The sequence below is a fragment of the Hypanus sabinus genome, chromosome 6 (assembly GCF_030144855.1).
Source record: "Hypanus sabinus isolate sHypSab1 chromosome 6, sHypSab1.hap1, whole genome shotgun sequence".
Classification (NCBI taxonomy): Eukaryota; Metazoa; Chordata; class Chondrichthyes; order Myliobatiformes; family Dasyatidae; genus Hypanus; species Hypanus sabinus.
Window position 1 is genome coordinate 44,311,551 of NC_082711.1, and position 26,251 is coordinate 44,337,801.

The 26,251-nt window shown below is 38.1% G+C and overlaps 1 protein-coding gene across 8 annotated transcripts in view; it reads left to right on the forward strand.

The window, feature by feature from the left end:
- odad2 (outer dynein arm docking complex subunit 2) overlaps nt 1-26,251 on the forward strand; it is a 204,490-nt gene that overhangs the window by 86,288 nt on the left and 91,951 nt on the right. For 7 of the 8 annotated variants that reach the window (XM_059972023.1, XM_059972020.1, XM_059972024.1 and 4 more), the window contains 4 exons: nt 5,986-6,132; nt 10,841-11,050; nt 16,064-16,300; nt 21,097-21,207. In XM_059972023.1, coding sequence (XP_059828006.1) covers nt 5,986-6,132; nt 10,841-11,050; nt 16,064-16,300; nt 21,097-21,207 — 705 coding nt within the window. The remainder of the gene's footprint in view (nt 1-5,985; nt 6,133-10,840; nt 11,051-16,063; nt 16,301-21,096; nt 21,208-26,251) is intronic. The other variant, XM_059972025.1, reaches the window with a different exon arrangement.

Consider the following 26,251-nt stretch of genomic DNA (forward strand, 5'->3'; position numbering starts at 1 on the left):
GCTAATTGCACAATGTGCAACATTCCTTAGTAAATAAAAGAGTTCATGACTGCATGTACAAGACCTAACAAGAAAATGAGCATAGGATTTATGTAGTAAATAGCCTTTGTGCCACAGAAAGCACAAATATGTTAAACAAAGCAATGACAGTCTAACACCCTGCACTAGGCATTCATATATCAAAGAAACAGGCCACTTGGCCACTTCTTTAATGTCACAGACGCTACTCTCTCAGGTGGTGTATTCCAGGTACTCATCACTCTCTAGGTGCAAAATCCCCTCTAAAATCTCTTACCGTTTACTCTAGATCTCTGTCCTATAGTTTATCCTATTAATACCCATCATAATTTTATATGCCTCAGTTATGTCACCACTCCAGGGAAAGTAGATCCAGTATTGAATGTCATTACCATCATTGATCTGATGCATCCTGGGTTGTCTCTTGATTAGAAACAACTCAAAATACTTGGTTTTTGGGCAGGAGGAGGGATTTGGGGGTTGATGTGCCTGTTCCATTTTTGTTCTCTTTTTTTGCTGAGAGGTGGAATTTGAGGGTTAATGATTGTGTTGCCTTTCTTGGTTTTATGGCTACCTGGAGAATTGAAGAATTTCAGAGTTGTATACTTTGATAATAAATGAATGTTTGAATCTTTGAAATACTTTGACAGTTAATCAATATGACAAGATAGGCAGAGCTCAGCATGGGTTCCTTAAAGGAAATCCTGCCTGACAAACCTAGTGCAATTTTTTGAGGAAATTACAAGTAGGCTAAACAAGGGAGATGCAGTAGATGTTGTGTATTTGGATTTTCAGAAGGCCTTTAACAAGGTGCCACACATGAGGCTGCTAAACAAGATAAGAGCCCATGGAATTACAGGAAAGTTACATACATGGATAGAGCGTTGGTTGATTGGCAGGAAACAGAGTGGGAATAAAGGGATCCCATTCTAGTTGGCTGCCGGTTACCAGTGGTGTTCCACAGGAGTCTGTGTTGTGGCCGCTTCTTTTTGCGTTGTATATCAACGATTTGGATTATGGAATAGATGGCTTTGTGGCTAAGTTTGCTGATAATACAAAGATAGGTGGTGGGACTGGTAGTGCTGAGGAAACAGAGAGTCTGCAGAGAGACTTTGATAGATTGGGAGAATGGACAAAGAAGTGGCAAATGAATTACAATGTCGAAAGTGTACGGTCATGCACTTTGGTAGAAGAAATAAACGGGCAGACTATTATTTAAATGAGGAGAGAATTCAAAGTTCTGAGATGCAATGGGACTTGGGAGTCCTCGTGCAGGATACCCCTAAGGTTAACCTTCAGGTTGAGTCGGTGGTGAAGAAGGCGAATGCAATGATGGCATTCATTTCTAGAGGAATAGAGTATATGAGCAGGGACTTGATGTTGAGGCTGTATAAGGCACTGGTAAGACCTCACTTGGAATACTGTGTGCAGTTCTGGGCTCCTTATTTAAGAAAGGATGTGCTGACATTGGAGAGGGTTCAGAGAAGATTGACTAGAATGATTCCAGGAATGAGAGGGCTAGCATATGAGGAATGTTTGACCACTCGTGGACTGTACTCCTTGGAGTTTAGAAGAATGAGGGGGGACCACACAGAAACATTTCGAATGTTGAAAGGCATGGAGAGAGTGGATGTGGCAAAGTTGTTTCCCATGGTGGGGGAGTCTAGTGCGAGAGGACATGACTTGAGGATTGCAGGGCGCATATTCAGAACAGAGATGGAAAAATATGTTTTAGCCAGAGGGTGGTGAATCTATGGAACTTGTTGCTACGGGCAGCAGTGGGGTCAAGTCATTGGGTGTATTTAAGGCAGAGATTGATAGGTATCTGAGTAGTCAGGGCATCAAAGGTTATGGTGAGAAGGTGGGGGAATGGGACTAAAGGGGAGATTGGATCAGCTCATGATGAAATGGCGGAGCAGACTCGATGGGCTGAATGGCCGACTTCTGCTCCTTTGTCTTATGGTCTTAATCAATCAGAGCTTAGATGTGTTGTAGTGAGTAACTCCTCCAAAACCTTTACACCATCTACAGGCATAAATCAGGAGCTTAATGGAATACTGTGGACTTTCTTGAATGGGTGTATCTCCAAAACATCTCAAAAGTACAGTATCATCTCAGACAAAGCAATTTGCTTGATTGTCACCCTATCCACCATCCTAAGCATTTATATCCTCCATCACAGATGTAGTTAGTGTGTGTACAATTATGCAGACTACTTCAACAGCACAAATCAATGCTTGATTTGTACCACTGAGAAGGACAAGGGCAGCAGGTGCTTGGGAACACCATCATCTGCAGGTTCCCCTTTAAGTCATGCACCTCTATCCTGATTTGGAAATATATAGTTCTTCATCATCACTGACTCTAAATCTTGAAACTCGTTAGCGATTACTGCTGTGAGCAGCTTGATAAGACTAGAGGTTCAAGAAAACAGAATCTGTTAGTTTCTAAAAGGTAATTAGGAATGTCTTATAAAATTTTTGTTCAAAGTATTTATTATCAAAGTATGTATAGATTATACAACCTTGAGATTAATCCCCTTACAGGCGTGAAACAAGAAACCTGAAAAAAACATTAAAAAAAACAACTAAAAAACATCTAATGCATGGAGGGAGAGAAAAACACCAATCGTGCAAACAATAAAAGCAAGCTACAGCATTCAGATCAGAAGTGAGTCCATACAGATAAAGTCAGGAACAGACCCACACTCTCAGTTTATCATACAGTGGAGCAAATCATTGCAGAGCTTGCAGACACAAAGCCCAGGGAATCTAGAACAGTGAGCAGAACCGGCTCAAACCTTGGCTCTGGCCCTGACACATGGCTGTTTCAATCCATCCAGTCTGGCATTTAAATCATCCAAGCATCATGTTGTCCCTTGCACTAGGATCCAGGCCCTGTTGCATCGATACACTCTGGGCCTGGACACTGCTGCCTCATTCTGGTGCATAAGCGACCTTTCCAATTTGGCCTGGCTCTTAGATCAATCAGAACTTGCTCTTGATTGAGGTGGACAGGCTTCGAATCTCTTTCACTCCGCCTTTTCTCCAATTTACGTGCCCTGACTTCGTCTTGACCTCACTTCAACTACTTCGCCTCAAGTCAGCCTTGCCTTCGCCTGTCTCTTCATTATTTGTGGTGACCTTTTGCCACAATTTTCCAAAGAAAAAGTGTTGATAATGAAGTATTTAGTTGTATTTCTTGCTTTATGAACCATTAGTAAGTTGTCGCCTGTCTTTTGTAGTGCCATCTTAAACTGGAAGACCCATGCCAGCAATTACAGATCCACAAAATATAAATAATTAAGACAAATAATTTGAAGTAAATTACAACCATTGAATTGACTGTAATGGTAGAGTGAGAGGTGAACAGGCCAAAAAGTTACTTATTTTGTTAGAATGTAGTTTTGCCGCTTCTGCTGGTATCCTGCAGTTCGGGTCACTCTAGTTTTGAGCTGCCAGATGTGTTCCGAGTCAATTTTGTCTAGTGTGAACATAATACTGCACAACACTGTCTAATCAGGTAGTTACCAGTATATCCTTTCTCCTTTGGAAAGCGAGCCACCATCTCTTCCTTTTACTGCCTGTTTCCAACCACAATGAACAGCAAGTGCTTTAATGCTTAAATTTATTGATTTAATTATCAAAATGGAAGAGGGTACATGCAGGAAGTTGTGCTTCCTCATCTTAAAATTTTAAGAATGCCAACCCTCCTATTACTCACATGGGGCTAGTTAATATCAAAGGAAAATGTTACTACGTTTATCTTACAAGGTTGTATTCCCTGTAAGAAGTTTTCTTAGCTGCTTTGTATAGGAAATTATTTTGCAAGATGTTCTTAAGCCAGTGATCACCCTTAAGGGTGGCTAAATGGCAAAAGCAAATACTGCAGAGGGATTCCTAGGGGAAGAAGAGGTAGATGATTTTCCCAATAATTGAAAGCAAATTCATCATCTTCTAATAATGACAGTGAAGTTGTACATTGATAAATTCTTCATAATCACTGGTAATAAAACAACCTATTAGTAGGTAAGTGGCAGTAAAAGATTTAGCTTATTATTACCGTACATATAACTGTTAATAGTTCTCTAAACCATTAATATTTATTACGTAGCTACAGATTCCCCTGAACTGCACTACATGTTGTCAGCTTCCCTAGATGCTTCCTTATTGGTGAAAAAGCTTTAGTATGTAAGTGGAACAAAGCCACAAGAAGTTGGGCTGTTGGTCATAGTGTAAGAAATACAGAGGGTGACATACAGGTATAGCAAATAATAAAGAAGGCTAATGGAACATTGGTCTTTACTGCAAGGGTTATAGAGTATTGAATTAAGGAAATTTTGATGAAAAGTGATTTGATTAGAAATTTAACACTGAATTTTCTGACCATATTCTGACCTTAGGCCTAACAGAGGACAGAATTCTAGGCATCATAGTACAATGTAGGAGTAGGCCATTTTCCAGATGAGTAATCTTAAAATTATTTTGTAATATTCTATGTCAATGATGGAATAACTATTATTCATGAATTTCTTTTAAGGTACTTCGCATTGCAGAGAAATTTAGATAGACCTTTACTTGCAAAACAGAAAACATTGTACTTAAATCTGTACTTAATTAGACCATTAAATGTGTTTGTTCTTATGCCATAAGATTTATTTTAAGTTAAAGTATTACATTTCAGACGGTTCTAATGATTTTGCATGTCTTTTTCCTTATTTTGATACGGATTGAAAGCTTGAATACTTTTTTTTTAAACTTTTTTTATTGCATTTTTAAATGATTACAAAGTTGAAAGAAGATATCGTTAGATGACACAAATATAATTATTAAATTGAACACATATTTATTCCTGCTATAATCAAACATATTTGTCTGCCAGACTTATGTTTCAGAACACATGAATTAAATTTTGCGTGGATTCCTTTGAAAATCCTTGTATATTGATCTTTGTATATGTTTTTTAATACAGCAGAAAAATAGGTTTTCAATTCTCTTTGATTTAAAGCTATTAATACTAAAGTTCAAAATTGACTTCACCATTTTCCTTATATCTTTTGGTGCATTAGCAGGAAGCATATCTCATCCACATTTAAGTGCTGCTAAATATTGTTTCAATTTAATACTATAATTGGGACACATCTGTGTTCGAGTTTGGCTGCAGGAAGACAGAAGATTTGCCTTTGAATTGGAATGCTTCAGTTTATCATTTTAATATAATTGATAACACTATGACTTTCAAACCACCTGCTTTGAATCCTTAGGGCTGTAAATGGGTACTGGTAAAATCCAATATTGCCTGCTTGCCATTAAGCGACTCTTTATTCTGAGCTTGTTTATCCAAATCCCTACTGATATTGATATTGATATTAAATGTATTTGATTATGCTCTAATCAATTCACAATAACATTGTCATTTAGGTTAAGAACAATTATGGAGAACTCTGAAGTTGGTTATTTGATTCAGAATGAGTCAAAGAGCTTTCAAACACTTTATTAGTTCATTATTTTGCTTAATAATTTGCATTTAGTAAAGACAGAGTATTTGATTGACATTTTACTGCTAGTGTATCAATTAGGTGTGGTAGTCCATTCCACTCTCAACCTCCAATACATTCTTACTCCATTCAAAGCAAGTTAGCTGGGAGAGAAATTTAGTGCCAGGTTGCATGAAAGATGTCTGAGAATGCCCACCCATAGAGGCTCACAGAGGCATGAGATTCAGTATCAAATGCATTGAGGTTTACTACATAAAGAGCCTTTGTTCAGCTTATCTGCTTTCAAGAAGCAAGCTAATAGAAAGTTAAAGCATTCTGAAAGTTTTATTCTTCTTGAAATATTGGTCCAAATATATCAAAGATACCTTTTTGCAAATTGTTTTTTTATTTGTTTGAGCAGCATATTTAACAAGTTTTTTTTTTGTTGTTTTGTCTAATTTTGCCTCACTTTACTTACAATGTTATTTCAGGGTGGCAACCAAACAGCTACTGTTATTGCCTTGTGCTCAATGAAGGACTTTAACTTGTCTAGTGAAACATGCCAGTTGGCCATTCGAGATGTGGGTGGACTTGAAGTTCTGATTAACTTGCTAGATACAGATGACATCAAATGCAAGGTAATTCAGATTGCCATCTATATTTGTTGTGATATAATTTTTAGACATAAGTATGTTTGCTTTTCTCTGTTCAAGTGGTTTTTATTGTCACATGTACTGAGTTACAGTGAAAAAACTTTGTTTTGCATGCCATCCACTTCACCATGTCAGTATATTGAGGAAGAACAGGAGAAAAGTAATAACAGCGTGCAGAATAAAATGTTAACAATTAGAGATAAAGTGCAAATGCAGGCAGCCAATAAGGTGCAAGGCCATGACAAGATGGATGGTGATGTCAAGAGTTCATCTTACCGTACAAGAGAACCATTCTGTAGTCTTATAGCACTGGGAATAAAATCTGCTCTTGAGCCTGGTGGTATATGCTTTCAGGCACCATGCACAAAATGATGGAAGAACTCAGTAGGCCAGATAGCATCTATAGAAAAGAGCACAGTTGACATTTCAGGCTGAGACTCTTTGGCAGGCCTGTTGTGTTCCTCCAGTATTTTGTGTGTGTCGCTTGGATTTCCAGCATCTGCAGATCTTCTCTTGTTTGTGCTTTCAGGCTTTTGTTTCTTCTGCCCGATGGGAGGGAGGAAGAAGTGAGAATGATGAGTTGATGCCGTCTTTGATTATGTTGGCTGCTTCACTGAGACAATTAAGTGTGTACAGTGTCCATGGAGTAGAGGCTGATTTCCATGACCATTGGCCATACCAAGCCTTGGTACATCAGGATAGGGAGCTTTCTGTAGTGCATCTGTAAAAATTGGTGAGCTTTCTTGACTGTGGCATCTATGTGGCTGATTGAAACTCTCAACCCCCTCAACCTCAGCACTGTTGATGTAAGCAGGAATTACCCTTCCTGAAATCAATGACCAGCCCCCTTTTTTTTTGCTGACACTGAAGGAAAATTGAAGGCTTTTTATTTATCTCCTTCCTGTGCTCTGACACAATGTTATTTCAAGTCAAGTCAAGCGAAGTTTATTGTCATTCTGACCATAAATTGCTGGTACAGTACACAGTAAAAATGAAACAACGTTCCTCCAGGACCCTGGTGCTACATGAAACAACACAAAACTACACTAGAGTATGTGAGACAGCACAAGGCTACACTAGACTACGTAAAACAACATAAAAACCGCACTAGACTATAGACCTGAACAGGACTACATAAAGTGCACAAAACACTGCAGGGTAGTACAATAATTAATAAACAAGACAATAGGCACAGTAGAGGACAAATTACAATATAATAATAAATGATGTAGATGTCAGTCTCGACTCTGAGTATTGAGGAGTCTGATGGCTTGGGGGAAGAAACTGTTGCACAGTCTGGTTGTGAGAGCCTGAATACTTCAGTACCTTTGACCCACTGTGGTGAACTATGTGCCTGTCGGGACACGCCCCTGCTGACTGCTCCTGTGGCTCTTCCCACAGGCCCCTGTATAAAGGAGATCTGCGGCCTGACGCTCGGCCTCAGTCTCCAAGACATTGTATGATAGACACTCACTCCTGGTTCCTTCTTCCAGTCAATAAAAGCCGATATCTCACCTTACGTCTCAGTGTGAGTTATTGATGGTGCATCACCCACTAAACTGGTGCAATTTTGTAGATGTACTATAGCAAAATCTGGCTACAGTGTCTTGAGCTTAAAGGGGAATAAAATAGAGGACTGATTACACAGCCTTGTGAAGCAGAATCGCGGCAGAGGTGTTGCTGTCTATCAGGAGATATCAGGAAAGTAAGAAGTTATTTGACTCGCACTTGGTAGAACTGGCTGCTGATCTGGGAGATGAGTTGATCTGGAAAAGATTTCTTAGCTAACTTTAAAATGCAGAATTGATGGAGTGTATATTGGGAGAATAGACTTAGACTTCCTGTAGCAGCAAGGAGCTCTGGTATAACTTAATACAAAGGAAGTTTCAAGGGAAAACTTGGCAATGCTGAGAATTATAACTTGTATGAAGAAAGAAGAATGTGATTGTTGAAGGTCTATCATCCAAGGTGTCAGTGTAGGAGTTCTGTAAGAGAATGTTCTAAGCCCAGTGGTCTTCAGCTTATTCATTGAGGACTTTCCTTCCATCATAATGTCAGAAGTGGAGATTTTTACTGATCTTTGTACAGTATTCATTTCTATTCGTAATTCTCCATAAAACAAACCAGCAAATAACTGCATGAAACCAGATGTACACACTATTCAGGAATGTGGTGATAAATGGCAGCTAATATTCACACCTTAGAAGTGAACATCTTCATAAGGATAAATTCTAACAATGCGCTCTTAATAGTTGGTAAGATCATTGTTACTGAGATCTCTTCACCTCTACTATCCCTAATTAGCCTTCTGGAAGTTTACCATTTAAAGGAATGGAACTGAATCAACAACATATGGCAAATGTTGTGGCTAAAGAACATTTTGGGGTCAGTTTACTGCAGTGAGTAACATTGCAAAAGCTTCTACACCAGCTCAGGTGTATGATGGAATACTCTCTACTTGTCTGGATGAATGCAGCTCCCACAGTTCTCAAGAAGCTCAACACTAGAAGCCTTGCCCTAAAGATGGTGAAAACTTGTCAGGAGGGTGCAATCTCTGCACTGCAGGACTGTTTGACAATACCAACTGGAGACTGTTCAGGGATCCTGTGACCTATGGCAACCATGTCAACATTGAGGAATATGTGGACCCTGTGACTAGCTACATAGAGAAGTATACGGAAGATGTTATCGTCACGAAACACATCTGGGTAGGGCAAATCAGAAGCATGGCTTACCACAGAGATCTGTGAATGCTGAGGGTTTGTGATGCTGGTTTTAGATTGGGAGATGCAACAGCTCTCAGAGAGGCAAAAATTGTGCTTACCTATTCCATCAGGAAGACAAAATAGGAGCATTCTCGCAGAATTTACCACCACTTCAGTGATACCAGAGACACAAGGCACATGTGACAGGGAATTCAGAAAATTACAGACTACAAGTTTACCCTGTGCATCAGAGACCAGGATGCTTCGCTCCCTGAGAGCCTGAATGTCTTCTATGTCCGGTTTGATGCATAGAACAAAGTGCTGGTGAGGAAGGCATCGCCCCCCCCCCCAACCCCCAGGGAGCAAATATTCCTTCTGGCTGGAGCTGAGCCAGACACAAACCACACAAATCTCTGCCAGCTGACAGAGATGCTGACAGATATATTTGACATTTCACTGGAACAATCCACTGTTCCCTTGCTTTTCAAGGCAGCAACTATCATTCCATTGCCAAAGAAGGCAGCAGTAACCTTCCTAAATGACTATCATCTGGTGGCATTAACATCAACCATTATGAAATGCTTTGAGTGGCTGGTCATGGTGCACATTAAAGCCTTTCTTCCGGCTACGCTGGACCCTTACCAGTTCACTAATCACTCAAATTGATCCACTGATGTTGCAATAGCCACTGCCCTCCACTCTGTCCTGTCCCACCAAGAAAATGGCGAGATGAGACAATGACGAGATGGAGTATAGAGGGGAAGTGAAGCAGCTGGTGGATTGGTGTGAGAAGAACAACCTAAGCTGTGAACGTGGAAAGACGAAGGAAAACATTATGGACTTAGGAAGGTGCAAACAAACCATCCCCCTTTACATTATATACATTTATATAGTTAAATGGCAATAAACTTCACTTGACAATTGACTATCCAGGATTGATTTACCCACTTGATTGATACCCCATCTATAATTTTAAACATTTATTCTCTCCATCACCAGCACACATTGGCTGCATGATATACAATGGACAAACTGCTTTTAGTCACTTACTTGGGCTACTCCTAGAGCATTTCTCAAAAACATGGGGTATGCATGGAAGCACCTACACTTGTAGGCCCCCTTCATCTTGTGCACCATTCCTGATTTGTATTACCAATCCTACATCATTATTGGGTCGAAATCCAGGAACTCCCTCTTTCAAGAACACTGTGGGAGTATCATCAGCAGAGGTGCTGCATAACTTCAAGAAGACAGTTCACTACCTCACCACAAGGGTAAATAGTGATGGGCTATAGAGGCCTTATGGGTGCTACATGAGAGAATAAAATTTATGAATGAAGAAGGGATAAACAGAGGGCTCAAATAAGCTGGATGTAGTTCTGAAGGAGTTGCAGTGTTCAGTTCAACAGGTATTAATAGCGGATGAGATCAACGACTGATATTTTGCTGCAGCATTAAGATGGAAGATCTACCTCTGGATTGCTATGCCAGCTAGGTCTGGCTAGAGTTGTAGTTCTTCTCATTTGCCTGCTAATTTATAAATGGAGGTTTAGAGGAGTAAGTTTTATTTATTTTTTATGTTTTTCACTGTTTCTTAATAATGTTAATTTCTTTTTATGACTTTTATTTTAATATGTTTGAACTTCCTTTAGTTACTTACGACAATTTTGACTGATTTTAAAAGTCTTTAAGTATAGCAATGAGAACACTCTTTGTTTACACTATAATGCCTCAGTGCCTTATTCCCTAAGGCGGAGAATTAGCATCTCCAGCCTTTTTGCATCTGACCATATGAATGTGGGGGAAGAGGTTGGAAGGCGGTAGAGAGAATTCAACCAATATGTTCCAGACGGAACACACTCAGTGTTGTACATGAATGATGTTTCCAATCAAAATAATGAAGAAAACATGACAAGCTAATAATTTTAACATTCTTAATCTATTGTTTGCTTCAGTTCATAGAAATTAAAGCTAACATTTGTATATAGGTTGGTTCTTTAAAGATCTTGAAAGAAATTAGTAAAAATCCACAAATCCGGCGATGCTTGGCAGAACTTAGGGGCTTACAGACTATGGTGAAAATTTTGGACTCCTCCAATAAAGATCTCAAATGTCTGGCTGCTGAAACTATTGCCAATATAGCCAAATTCAAAAAAGCAAGGCAGACTGTCAGACTTCATGGTGGAATTCAGCGTCTGGTGAGTAATCATTTTATCATAAATTAATACAGTGCCTTGTCAAAGTATACAACCCCAACCCTTTGTTCACATAAATGAGTATTGAAACCAGGGATTTTGATCAATTTAACAGAGAATTTTTATTTCTGAATCACATGTTCTTTTTTTCACAGTAGTGCCCAAAAATCAGGGAAAATTGTAAATCATGAAAAACTAAAAATTCAAAATGTTAGCAGTTCAGAAAAATTCACCCTCTTTTGTTCAGTACTTAATTGAACCACCTCTCACAGTTATTACAACCGCTAGGCTTTTTGGATAAGTCTCTATTAGCTTTGCACAATGTGATGGAGCAGGATTTGCCCATTCCTCATTGTAAAATTGTTCATGTTGTGGCAGGTTAGTTGGGGAATGGCAGTGTACAACAATCTTGAGGTCTTCCAGAGATGCTCAATTGGGTTAAGGTCAGGACTCTGACTGGTCCACTCAAGGACATCAATTTTCTTTTATTTGAAGCCACTCTATGGTCATTCTGGCAGCGTGCTTTGGGCTGTTGTTCTACTGAAAGACAAACTTCTTCCTCAGTTTAAATTTTCCGGCAGGGGCGAGCAGAATTTTATCCAGGATCTCTCTGTATTTGGCAACATTCATCTTCCCATCAATCCTGACCAGATTTCCAGGCCTGCTGCTGAAAAGCTTCATAGCATGATGCTACCTCCACCATACTTTACAGTACCGATGGTTTTACATGGCTGATGCACAGTATTAGATTTACATCATACATATTACCTAGTGCTGAGGCCAAAAAGTTCCACCTTCTTACACATCATTATCTTCTGAATGGCACTTTGCAAAGTATTTACGGGCAAGGATATGTTTTTTATTTAGCCAGGATTTCTTCCTTTCCACTCCTCCATTAATATCCTTCTCGTGCAAGGCTTTAAAGATTGTGGAGCCATCTCCAGTTGCAGCCATTGACTTCTGCAGCTCACTCAGACTGACTGCTGGCATTACAGTAGCCTCACTTACAAGTGCCATTCTTCTCCAATGACTATGTTTAGAGGGGTGGCCTGACCTAAGCAATATGGCTGTGGTTTCATATTTTTCCACATTTTCATGATGGATTGCACTTAGCTCCGAGGCATGTTCAGTGCCTTTGAGATGTTCTTGTACCCTTCCTCAGATCTGTGTTTCTCTATTGTCATTTCCTGACTTGCTTCTTTTGTCTTCATTTTTGTTGGCCTGTTGAAAATCTGCCATACCATTAGACCTTACAGAGACAGGAGTGGTTATTCTTATAAATTTGTTGAAAGCAGGTGATCTTCCCAATCCTCCACATCAACAAATTGTATGGGTTGGTAAGGTAAGATGCAGTATTGCACCTGATGAAAGTTAGCATATTAATTAGAAAGGGGATGAATATTTTCTCAGCTGCAAAATTTTGGTTTATAATTTTTAGTAAATTGTTTTGGAATTTTTCTTTTGATTTGACATGATACACAATGTTTTGTAGATTAGCTCGAAACTCCTACATAAATTTAGAAAATGAGACAGTAAAATGTGAAAATAGTTGTGGAACTGAACACTTTTCCAAGGCACTGTATACTTTGCTCAGAACTACTTGGTCTGTATCAACAATATTTCTGCTAACACGAGTTTCTGATGCAAAAAAAAAACCCAAAAGTATACAAGAGAAATAGTTTGTCTACTTTGAATTACACATTTAGATGTCTTCTTCAATCTTTTTATTAAGTTTCAAATTAGCAAACATATCAATAATGATACAAAGAGATCGGGATTACGTTAATAACGGTTAACATGTACAAACACAGATTCCAAGTAACAAATGTAGTTTAGCCTCCCAATCTCTTAGTAACTAACCATGAAAAAGATATTTTATAAAGAGAGAAAAAAACCCTAAACTAAAAAATAGCTGAACTAAAAAGAACGAACAAAAATTGGGCTGCCATATTTCATCAACTAAAATTATAATTTGTTGTTAACTCCATTCCTCTATACCTGAGCAAAAAATTACTAAAAATGGATTCAGAAAAGGTCAGCTTACATCATATGAAAATACTGAATAAATGGCCTCCAAGTGTCTTCTAATTTAACCGAAGGGTCCATAGTACCACTGCTAATTGTTTCCAAGTTTAAACATGCTATCGTTTGGGAAAACCACTGAAATGTGTTGGGGGATTGCAATCTTCCCATTTAAGTAAAATGGATCTTCTGGCTATTAATGTAACAAATGCAATTAGATGACAAGCTGATGAGGATAAATGACTGGAGTGTATCACTGGCAGTTCAAAAATTGCAGTAATAGGATGAGGTTGTAAATCAACATGCAGAACTACTGAAATAATATCAAAAATATTATTTTACATGTTAGGTTCTATGATTCTGTGCAGAGCAGGTAATTAAAGTAAAGTACTATAACTATGGAACAGATTACTATGTACAAATGAATTTGGAGAAGCAATGAAAACATGTAAGAATTCCTGGAATTTGAGAGAATTTCTGGAAGTGAGAAGGGAAGTGGAGAGGTAATGGAAATGGAGAGCTTTGCCTAGAGACTGCTAGACCTGGAATTCAGAAGAATAGAAGGGATCACATAGAAACCTATTAAATTTTAACAGAAAAGAAACTAGATGCAGGAAGGAAGTGCCTAATTGCTGGGGAGTTCAGAATCAGGTTTCAGCCTCAGGAGATGAGGAATACCATTTAGATAGGAGATCAATAGATGTTCCTTCATTCAAAGGATGATGAACCTGTAGAATTCTCTGACACGATGGAGACAAGTTATTAAATATTTTCAAAATGTATGTAGATGTACTTTTAAAATCTTAAGGGCTCAAGGGAAATGAATTAAAGAGCTGAATTATCTCAACTGGCTCCTACTTTCTACATTTTCCATAGTCTTTGGCAAACCCCATAAATTTCAGCATATTTAACGATCACCTTTAATTCTTTTACATTTTTAGAAGTATAGGCCCTATCTTCCTGTAGAGTGAATCTATTCTCATAATATGTATTGACAAAGAGCTTATTAACTATTAAGGGTCCATTTAGTAAGAAAGTGATTTAGTTCAATCCAAAACTATGGACTTAAATGAAAATAATGCAGATCACAAATATGTGAAGCATGATTTGGCTATGATAGATAAAGAAACTACATTGAAAAGTATGACAATTGAGAAAAAGAGGCGAACATTTGAAGAAATAATACTTTGAATATTACAGCTATATACTGTATATTTTTGAATCATAAAATCCCTACCAATAGCCAAACCTAGTCTAATAAGCAAAGTTAAATGTAATATTAGATCAAGGAAAAGATGTATAATGTTGCCAAAATAAGCAGTAAGCCTGATTTGGGGAAAATTGATTTCAAAGCTGCTGTACTTGAATGTGATTCACACCGGTATTCATTTTGGGTTTCAACGAAAGCACTTTGCTCCAGGCCTCATCATAGTTTTGATTCGGTCATGGGGTAATAGCTGGATGTGGGAGAAGAATTAGGAATGTCTCTGGCCTTTATATCAAGTCACTATTTGACACTTTTGGACCAAACAACCTTAGAAAAGCTGAAGGTCATTAGAATCAAAATGAAAAACATTTGTGTGGCAGTAGTTTTTGATACAAAGAAAGTTGGAGTTGACTAAGAATAACAATATTCACCACACTTAAGGTAGTATTCTCCACCTAATTCACCTTGGCTACATCACTGACATTATCTCCATCACAAGATCTGAATGAAGATGTTTGTTGATGACCTTATTCTATTATCAACTCCTCCTTTCATCCAGCAATCTACAACCAGACTTGGGCTGATATCCAGACTTGGCAGATAACATTTATGTCAGACTCACATGAGGTATTGACCATTTTCCCTCGACTTCAATAATACCTTCAAGCTTACAGTAAGCATCCTGAAGATTATCAATAACTAAAATGCCAACATGTCCATCTAAATGTTAATCACAAGTGCAAGTCCATAGCAATCAGTACACTCTTGCTAATGGTGTCCTTGTCCTGTTATCTTTTTTGAAAGTCTTGAGCTTCCAAGGCCACAGGAACAACCTGTGAGGTTGGGGAAAGGAAAGTATCTCAGTTGCATTATTTTAGATTCCTCTTAGATCTTCAGGTTGCTTTATGATTTTTTAAACATTTTCTGTTTTAACCTCTTCAATATCAAAATCAGAATCCTGAGTAATATCATCGGCATAAGTTGTGAAATTTGTTGACTTTGCAGTAGCAGTACAATGCAATACAGTGATAAATATTTTTAAAATCTGAATTACAATAAGTATGTAAATATATGTATATTAAAATTGTCAAGTTAAGATAAGTAGTGCAAGAAACAGAAATAAGTTTTTAAAAAATAATGAGGTAGTGTTCATGGGTTTAATGTCCATTTAGAAATCAATAGCAGAGGGGAGGTAGTTGTTCCTGAATTGCTGAGTGTGCCTCCTTCCTGATGGTAACAATGAGAAGAGAGCATGTCCTGGGTGGTGGGTGTCCTTAATGATGGATGCTACCTTCCTGAGGCACTGCTCCTTGAAGATGTCTTGAACAGTATGGAAGCTAGTACCCATTATGGAGCTCACTGATTTTAGAACTTTCTGCAACTTCCTTTGATCCTGTCCAGTAGTTCCCCCCTACCACCATATACAAGATATTGAGGTAGATAGTCAGAATGTTCTACACAGTACATCTGTAGAAGTTTTCAAGTCTTTTAGGTGACAAACCAAATCTCCTCAGATTCCTAATGTCCTGTTGTCCTTCCTTATTTATAGTTGTATTGATATGTTGCAACCAAGTTAGGTCTTCAGAGGTATTAACAATATTTGAACTTCCTTGATGGTAACCATTACTCATAAAACTTTGAAACTTATGTTAATGCGAGTAGCATAGACATGTTTAAATGTTAATTGCCTCCTCAATTCTGAGGGGGGGTGGACTTATATAGAAATGCCAATAACTGTACTGTTCCCACATCTTGAAAGTAACTTAGAAAAATCCTCTATATTTTAGGTTGGTCTTTTGAACTGTGATCCAATCCTTTCATCTAATCTAACTGCAGAGCAAAAGAAAGATATTGAAGTTGCGCGTTGTGGTGCTCTTGCACTTTGGAGCTGCAGTAAAAGTAAAAAAAATAAGGAGGAAATCCGTAGATCTGGTGGTATTCCTCTGCTGGGTCAACTGTTGAAGTCTCCTCATGAAAACATGCTTATTCCAGTTGTTGGCACACTACAAGAGTGTGCTTCAGAGGTAATAATCTCAATGTGATATTGCAATTTCTAAAAATGAGCATGTTTGACATTTTATTTATATGTTTTATTGCCGTAGATCCAAAGAAAACAATTAATTCTCCCCTTATTGAAAATCTGATGTAAAAATTAAAAATATTGTTGTTGCTTATGTAGGAAAGATAATCAGGACACTATGGTTGTGTCATCAGAAGCCTTTCAGAGGTAGTTTTGGTTCCAAATTGTCTCTGATGCTTGCTTTCATATTTGTGGTGTAAATTACATGAGACTCAATATTAGTGAGGACATTATTATGCACACATTTCATGCCTATCAAAGGAATTGAGGTAATGGATGGTTAGCCTCCAACACAGATTTTGTGCTTATTGCTGTCAGTTTTGAACTCAGAGTCCCAACTGATACCTTCTCTCAATGATGCAAACTGAACATTCAGAAGCAGGAAGAAATCCAATGGCACAAAACCTTATTTAAAGAGATGGTCACCTGGTTTCAGTTTTTTTGCTGATTAACTTCCATTGGCTTATGCTACTGTTGAATGGTTTATAAACTTCTGTATATTTACCTACTTTTAAAGTTCAAGGTGAAACTTCAAAGTTCAAAGTAAAATTTATTAACAAGGTACATACATATCACCACATACAACCCTGGGATTCTTTTTCCTGAGGGTATACTTAATAAATCTATAAAAGAGTAACTGTAAACAGGATCAATTAACAACTGTGCAAATGCAAATATAAATAAATGGCAATAAATAATGAGAGCATGAAATAACAAGATGAAAAGTCCTTAAAGTGAGACCATTGGTTGTGGGACCATCAGAAATAGAATGAGTAGTTATCCCCTTTGTTCAAGACCCTGATGGTTGAGGGATAATAATTGTTCTTGAACTTGGTGTTGTGAGTCCTGAGGCACTTGTACCTTCTACGTGATCGCAGCAGTGAGAAAAGAGCATAGCCTGGATGGTGAGGATCTTTGATGATGGATTCTGCTTTATCATGTCCCATGGTTTGTATAGATGTGCTCAATAGTTAGGAGGGCATTACCTGTGGTATACTGGGCTGAATACACTGCCTTTTGTAGGATTTTCTGCTCAAAGCATTAGTGTTCTCATATCAGGCTATAATGCAGCCAGTCAACATTTTTTCTTACACACTTCTATAAAGTTTCACAAAGGTTTTGATAACATGCCAAATCTCCACAGACTCCTGAGGAAGTAGAGGCGCTGTCCTGCTTTCTTTGCAATCGTAATGGGTAGTGGGAGTGATCTGGGAGATGTTGAAAAGAATTGTCCTAATTTCAGACTTTTAGGTGTGCCATAGTAGGCTCAATGCAGCAAGACTGGGAAAATGAGCAGGAAGTCTGCAAAGTAGAACAAACCGCCAGTAGAGGTAGGAAGAAGAGGATGGCTACTGCTACTAAATGTTCCATTTTTCTCATTGAGACCCATTATGTTATGGATGTAACTAATTCAAGTAATCATGGGGTAAATCACCATGTCTCCCAGGTTGTTAATTGCTGAGCATTGGCCATTACTTTCCAATCCACCATAGTTGCAAGAGTGATGCCAGAGGTTCGGCAAATTGTGAATAATTTACAGATACTTGATCAAGGCCAAATGATATACTTCATATGCAATATAACCTTTACAGTTTTTTGTTAAAATGAAGGTGCTTGGGATCCATGATGAATTAATTGGCTGCATGAATTCAGAACTGGCTTGCCTATAGAAGATAGTGTGGTGGTCAAAGAAACTTATTCTAGCTAGAGGTCTGTGATTAGTGGTGTTCCATTAAGATCTGTACTGAGACCTCTGCTGCTTCTGATCCATATAAATGACATGGGTGACGATGTAGGTGAGAGGGTTAGTATGTTGCAGATGATACGAAGAGAGGTGGTGGTGTGGATAGCTTAGACGACATACAAAGAATACAAAGGAATGTAGATCCGTTGCAGATTTGGGCAGGTTTCAATGTTCAAAGTTCAAAGTAAACTTATTATCAGAATACATATATCTCAACCACATGCAGTTCTGAGATTCGTCTTCTAGTGTGCATGTTCAATAAATTTATGATAGAAAATTGTCCATTATAGAATCAATGAAAGACCACACCAGCTTGGATGTTCAACCAGTTTGCAAAACACAACAAACTGTGAAATACAAGAAGAAATAAATAACAAAAATAAATAAATAAGCAATAAATTTTGAGAACATGAGATGAAGAGTCCTTAAAAGTGTGTCCGTAGGCTTTGGGAATGTTTCAGTGTTGGTGTGAAGGTTATTTCCTTTGGCTCAAGAGCCTAACTGTTGAGAGGTGATTGTTTTGGAATCTGTGGTGTGAGCTCTGAGGTTCTGTGCTTTTCTTTGATGGCAGCAGTGTCCTGGGTGGTGGTGGTGGTGGTGGGGGGGGGGGGGGGGGTTGCAAATCTTGGTGATGGATGCTGCTTTCCTGCAACAACACATTGTGTCGATGTGCTCAATAGTGGAGAGGGTTTTACCCATGACAGATTGGGCTGTATCCATGATTTTTTTGTAGGATTTTCTGTTCAAGGGCATTAGTGTTTCCACACTAGGCCATGATACAGCCAGTCAATGTACTCGCCACTACACTTCTATAGAAGTTTGTCAAAATTTTAGATGTCATGCTGAATCTTCACAGACTGCTAAGGACGTAGAGATTTTGTAATTGCACTTCGTAAGGAAGTAGAGATTTCGTAATTGCACTGGGCCCAGGACAAATCCTCTGAAATAATAACACTGTGGAATTTAAAGTTGCTCACGTGCTCCACCTCTGATCCTCCAAAGAAGACTGGCTTATGGACCTCTAGTTTCCTTCTCCTGAAGTCAATAATACATTCCTTGGTCTTACTGACTTTGACAAAGAGGTTGTTGTTAAAGCACCACTCAGCCAGATTTTCAGTCTTCCTCCCATATGCTGATTCATCTCCACCTTTGATTTGGCCTATGACAGTGGTATCATTAGCAAACTTGAATATGGCATTAGAGCTGCGCTTAGCTGCACAGTCATTGGTATAAAGGGAGTAGAGCAGGGGCTAAGCACACAGCCTTGTGGTGTACCTGTACTGATGGAGACCATGTAGAAAATGATGTTTTTGCCAATCCAAACTGACTGTGGTCTGTAAGTTAAAAAAATCGAGGTTTCAATTGCACGAGGAGGTATTGAGGCCAAGGTCTTGGAGCTTATTGATTAGTTTTGAGGGGATGATAGTCTTGAATCCTGAGCTGTACTCAATAAAGAGCATCCTGATGAATTATCTTTGCTGTCCTGATGTTCCCGGTTGAGTGAACAGCCAATGAGAAGGCATCTGATGTGGAACTGTTGCTCTGGTAGGCAAATTGGATTGGACCCGAGTTTCTTCTCAGGCAAGAGTTGACATGTTTCATTATCAACCTTTCAAAATACTTCATCACTATGGATGTACATATTACTAGATGATTGTCATTCAAGCAAGTTACCATGTTCTTCTTAGGTACCGATATTATTGAAGGCTGCTTGAAGCAGGTGGGTACCTCAGAGTGCTGAAGCAAGAGGTTAAGGATCTCAGTGAACACTCCAGCCACTCAATCAGCACTTGTCTTTAGACTTGGATAGGTACCCCATCTGGGCTGGATGCTTTTCGTGGGTTCACGCTCCTGAAGGCTGCTCACACATCAGCCTCAGAGACTGGATCATTGAGGGCTGTGGGAGTTCATGATGATTCCTCCATGTTTTGCTGGTCAAAACAAGCATAGAAGGCATTGATTTCATCCGGAAGTGAATCCCTGCTGTTGCCTAAGTCACTTGATTTAACTTTATAAGAGGCAATAGTATTCGAGCATCCTTCATTGTTTCAAGTTTAGTCCGGAATTGCCACTTTGCCTGTGAGATGGCTTTCTGGAGATCATATCTGGATCTCTTGAAACTTTCTTTGTCACCAGACCTGAATGTCTCTGATCTGGCCCTCAGCAGATTGTGGATCTCATGGTTCATCCAGTGCTTCTGGTTGGTGAAGACTGAATGATTTTGTTGGACACACTCATCTACGACGGTCTTTGTAATAAAGTCCATGACAACCATGATGCATTCATTCCGATCCACAAATGGGTTCCTTGAACATGGTCCAGTCCACTGACTTGAAGCAATCCCATAGACAGTCTTCTTCCTCCTGTTACCACTTCTTTGTTGTTCTAATCTCTGGAGATTTGCTCTTTTAGCCTCTTCCCATGTGCAGGTAGAAGTCTCTAAACAAAAAACAGTTTTCTTCAAACAAGCCTGGTTGAAGTCCCTGATTATGATTTGAAATGCATTGGGATGGACTGTTTTTTTGTTTAGAGACGGCATCATGCAGTATCTTTGATTATAGCCTTTGGTGGTGTGTAAACTGTGATCCTGCAGCTGTTAACCTCATTTTCAATTTATCTTTTTAATCTACTTGATTCCTCTTAATCCAATCTTAATTGAATGCACTCCCTACATGTTGGTGTCAGATCAGTACTTCACAAGTCTGAATATGCAACTGAAATCATTGTTACATCAGTCTCTAACTAATGAGCTTCAACAAGTTTAGTTGATCTTATTTCAAATTTTCTTGAATTTTTGTATTGCAAAATCATGAAAAAGTGAATGAAAATAATTGTCTAACCATGTTTTCCAACCATTCCACTTTCCTTATGAATGGCTTTTCATAAAAAATTTACAAACAACATTCACTTCCACATCCATTAAATTCCAAGCATAAAAGAAACATGTAACATTCTATAGAATTAACTGAATGCAACCTTTTTTCTCTATTTTTCAGCCTAGTTATAGTTTGGCTATTCGAACAGAAAATATGATTAAAGATCTGGTACGAAATCTTAGCAGTGAAAGTGAGGAACTTCAAATGCATTGTGCCTGTGCCATTTTCAAGGTACAAATATAAGAATAATGTTTATTTTTTAAATCTTTGGGTATGTTGCTTCATAATATTTCTAAAGTGTTAATATGAAATGAGTTTACAAAGCATTATGAAGGTGCTTTTATTTCATTTAGTTTACAATGTTTTAATGTTAATGATATGTGATGACAATTTATAACAATTTGTAAAAGTTAGTTTATTTTATAGGAAGATATTTATGAATGAATATTATCAGAAAGAAAGAAATAATTCCCTGAATTATGTGGGCTGAGATCCCAGAGGTTGTGCCAGGATTGTGTCTACTATGCACTTTGGTGTTGATGCTTCAGGGATACTGGGTTGATGGGAAGCTAGTTAATTGGATTGGTAAATTGATCCTGTGCATTTTCTAAACTCATTCTGTTGAAAACTTCAAAGTTCAAAGTAAATTTATTATCATCTACCATCATCTATTGGGGGCTTCCTAAGAAAATTGTTTGTAAAGAAATGTTGATATAAACACTGCCTAAATAAAAGAATTTTCTTCAAAAAGCCAAGTTGATCTGCAACCTAGACATGAAAACTGGTGGAGTACGAGAGGCAAGAGTACATTTCCATTTATACCCTTTTGGAGCCTTTATCTTACTACATTACAACTTCAGATATGTATCATCCTAAAAAAACCACAAATACAAAGCTGAAAGTAAAATTTATTATCAGAGTACATACGTGTCACCACATACGACTCTGGGTTTCTTTTTCCTGTGGGCATACTTAGCAAATCTATAAAACACTAACTGTAAACAGGATCAATGAACAACTGTGCAAATGCATATATGAATAACTAGCAATAAATAACAAGAGCATGCAATAACAAGATAAAGACTCCTTAAAGTGAGACCATCAGTTGTGGAAACACCAGAAATAGAATGAGTATATTTATTCCCTTTGTTCAAGAGCTCAATGGTTGAGGGGTAGTAACTGTTCTTGAACTTAGTGTTATAAGTCTTGAGGCATCTGTACCTTCTAGCTGATAGCAGCAGCGAGAAAGGAGCATGGCCTGGGTGGTGAGGAACTTTGTTGATGGATGCTGCTTTTCTATGAAGTTTCATGTAAATGTGTGCAATGGTGGGAGGGCTTTACCCCTGATGTTCCGGGTCAAATCCACTACATTTTGTAGGATTTTCTGCTCAAAGACATTAGTGTTCCCATACCTTCCCATAATGCAGCCAGTCAGCAAACTTTCCACCACTCATTAATAGATGTTTGCTGATGTTTTTGATGACATGACAAACCTTGACTGAGGAAGTAGATCTGCTGTTGGGCTTTCTTTGCAATTATATTTATGTGATGAGTCCAGGAGAGGTCCTCTGAGATAGTGACACTCAGGAATTTAAAATTACTGACTGTCTCCACCTCTGATCTTCCTTATTAAAAACTCAAAGAGGTAGACAGATCTGCCCAACTTACTGTGCTTATACTTTTCATTTTTGAGCTTGTGTGTAAAAGATGGAGGCTCTGCTTCCAAACAACTCCACTGCGAGGGGCACGAAGAGAAAACAGTACTGTGAGAGCACTAAAATTGTATTTCACTTGTGTTCCTCTAATGCACCAGAATGGTATCAGGTCCAGAAGAAAAGTCTCCACCTGAAACATTGACTGTATTCCCATCCATAGATGCTGCCTGATCCACTGAATTCCACCACCTTTTTGTGCGTTTCTCCAGATTCCAGCATCTGCAGTCTATCATGTTTCTACTAGAATGTACTGTTGGAAAACAGCAGCAATTGTGAAATGCTGGTTTCAATACTGTAGGAGAGACAGCTAGCACAGGGTGAGAGTGGCAAAGGAACATTGGTGTAATCAGCTATGTAGATTGGAAATGCCACCATCCCCATTAGCTGATCAGCATTGAGGTATTGCCTAGCTTAATCTACTCCCTTTGCACTGGGTACACACATTTAGTCAATTTGTTGTACATCACTGGCTTTTATACTCAAAGCTCCTTTTGCTTGATTTTCTATGGAAAAGTCACAAGTTATCAGCCAGCATCATGATATTTATTATATCATTCTTTTTAAAAACATTATTTATGCTCATTAAAGCTAGTGATTGCTGGACACTGCAGAATCAAGTGGAATACAGAGAATTGTAGTAAATCTTAAATTATTGCCATTTGAGTCTTTGGGAAATTATCTGACATTTTTCTGCTTCATAGTTGTAAAATAAGCAGATTTATTTCCCCTAGCACACAAAAGAACTTGATGCAAGCACATTATTAGTGTTTCATACACGTAATACATCAAGCCAAGTTGAGTTTGTCATCTGCACAAGAACAATGCTTAAAAGTGCATTATATTCTGTGCAACATTCTTAAAGGTTATAAATGAACTTTTCTATTGCTTATGCATCTGTGCTTTTCTTCTTAAGTGTTTTATAGGTTTACCTCTATTTTCAAAATGGTTAACTTCTTAGACAATGTTTTGTTAAGTGAAAAATCATACATTGTGAATGTATTTCAATTACCTTAGAGACGCAAGAGACTTGACAATGCAAAGGTATTTTGCCTTGGTATTGAGACATGGAAACCCAATGCAAACCAAAGGAGCAACAACTCAAATTCCATCTGTGTAGTAAACAGCTCAATGCGTGACCACAGAGTTTAGCTAATCCTTTTCTCTGGTATTTTCTCCCCCTTACCCCATTTACCCCACCCCTCCTTCCTCAGTCCTTCCATTTTTGTCTACTATCCCATCACTCCTTCCCCCTCCTGGTTCCAACCACCCAGCATATACAGTTCAACCACAGGCATCCCCCTCTCCCTAGTCCTCCACTCTCTTATCTAGTTCTGGTTCCAACTGCAATTTCTCCCTTTGAAGGTTCCATTATCACCTCATTTACTCATCAGATTCCTTTGTGCCTGCAAGAAAATTAATCTCTACTATATGGTGACAGATAAATACTTGTATAATAAATTATTTTGAGCTTTGTGTTGCTGCTTATCTTCCTCCATCAGCTTTTTCCAACCTTCACAGTTCCCTCATCCTACCCTCCTCCATTTGCCTCTCCCTTTTCTCTTTCTTTGTCTGCCGCTATATATTATTCATGAGCACTGCTCCCCAACTCTCCTCCTCTGCTCGATATCTGGCAGAACTTGCCAGCTTTCTTTCACTCTCCTCAGCCTAGCATTCAGCTCAGACTTCTACCCCATGAATCCCCTCTTCTCTTCATATTGACCATTTTCAATCCTGAAACTTTGGCAATTCCTTTTTCTCCCACTGATGTTGCTTGACCTCCTGAGTCCCACCAATAGATTCATTGTTGCTTTTCAAATGCTTTTATTTGAAAGGTTCTGGTTATTTTGCTGACCTCAGGAATTAAATTCAAAGAAACCTAACCACTTAAAAACTACATCAGTTCGAGTTTTCAGAATAATTAAATCCTGCTTTTAATAAAATTAAATATTAAACTAAATTACAACATTGCTTCCTGTACACTTTCAGGTTTCTCAACAAACAAGGTTTAATCCTGGCATGTCTTGTTTGAGTGGTATTTGAGAGGGAGAATCTGGAACTAGGGATCACTGTGTCAAAATAAGGACAGACATGCAAGGAAGCACTTTCACTTATAGAAGCCCAAGTGTTTTAGAACTCTCTTCCTCAAAGGGTTGTGAAAGCTTAATCTTGAGCCAGATTCTTGAAAAACAATGGTGGAAACAATACTCTGAGTAGATAGGAATATAGATCTGTGAATGCACAAAGTTACCCTAGGCCTTATTCATTGCTGGAATTGAGGGTCTTCTGCTGCTCCCAATTCATGCAAGTGTCAGTGTTGAAGTAGCGGTGGCAAAGATAAGGTGGAGAATTGTTATTGATTTTAAAAAGATCTGAGTTTGCAAAGATCAAAGCTTAAAGGTGTTATGAGAATCGGCACTCCAATATTTCTTCTTCTAAAGCTCCTGATAATAAAACATAACATTTCCTATCAAATAGCCACACATTGGATTGTCAATTGCTTCACACCTGGATTGTCAACTTTGAAATTAGCAATTATTTCCCCAAGTAGATGGGCATCCACAAAGTCTTTTCATATTATGTACTAACATCTCTTGCTTGGCCCTTAATAAATCTTTATTTGCAAGCTCCTTGCCATGAGCCTTCACTTACTGTTCCATGCCATCCTGTTCAACTTCCTCAAGCCCATTATAATTTGCCAACTTGACAATGTATTCTCTAATATTTTTATGATTCATAAATTTGTGGGTTATGCACACAATGGCTATAATTTTCTCTGTTAATTGCTTATTTTTATATTGATTCACCTTCTGAGTAGCACTGATGCATCTTCTCCAAACTTCCTGAATCGTGGGTTCATCATTGCTATACAGCCCTGAAATCACATGGAGTGGGTAATAAGTCATAACCATAGCAGTAGCTAATTTGCCAGTACATTGCAAAAATAAAGTAGTATTGGGGGTATCAAATGGTACAGAAACATTATCAGTCACATCCTCAACTTTAACCAGATGTTTGGGGAAGTTGTATGCAATGTGATTCTTTTTGACCAGGTAATTCCTCACACAATACCAGTTGATGAAGGGAGATAGAAATGACAAGACATGATTCTAGTGCAATAATTAAGACTGTTACATTGCATTGTCACACCACAATTTGGCCTCAATTCTTCTAAGTTTTCCATGGACTTATACAAAAGTCTTTTAAATGGCTGATTAAAACGAACATTCAACATTTTCATTTTGGTTATATCAGGCCTTGTATTAATGCCCATAGATTGATGTAATGTTTTAAAGAAGATATAAAGAATGTTTTGTAACCATTTGAATAATGCAGTGAATAAATTTAGATGAATCCAGAAAATGAATTGTGATTCAGTAAAATGTATACTTAACATCCTTCAAGATTTTAACAAAAGCAAAATGGCAGTGAAGGAAGTACCAAATACATTACAGCTGGAGATTGGTGCACTTTTCATTATAGTGAGAAAGAACTTTGTAAACAGGGGACATACACTTAAAGAATATTTTGTCATTAGTTGAATATTCTTAAATTGAGAAATA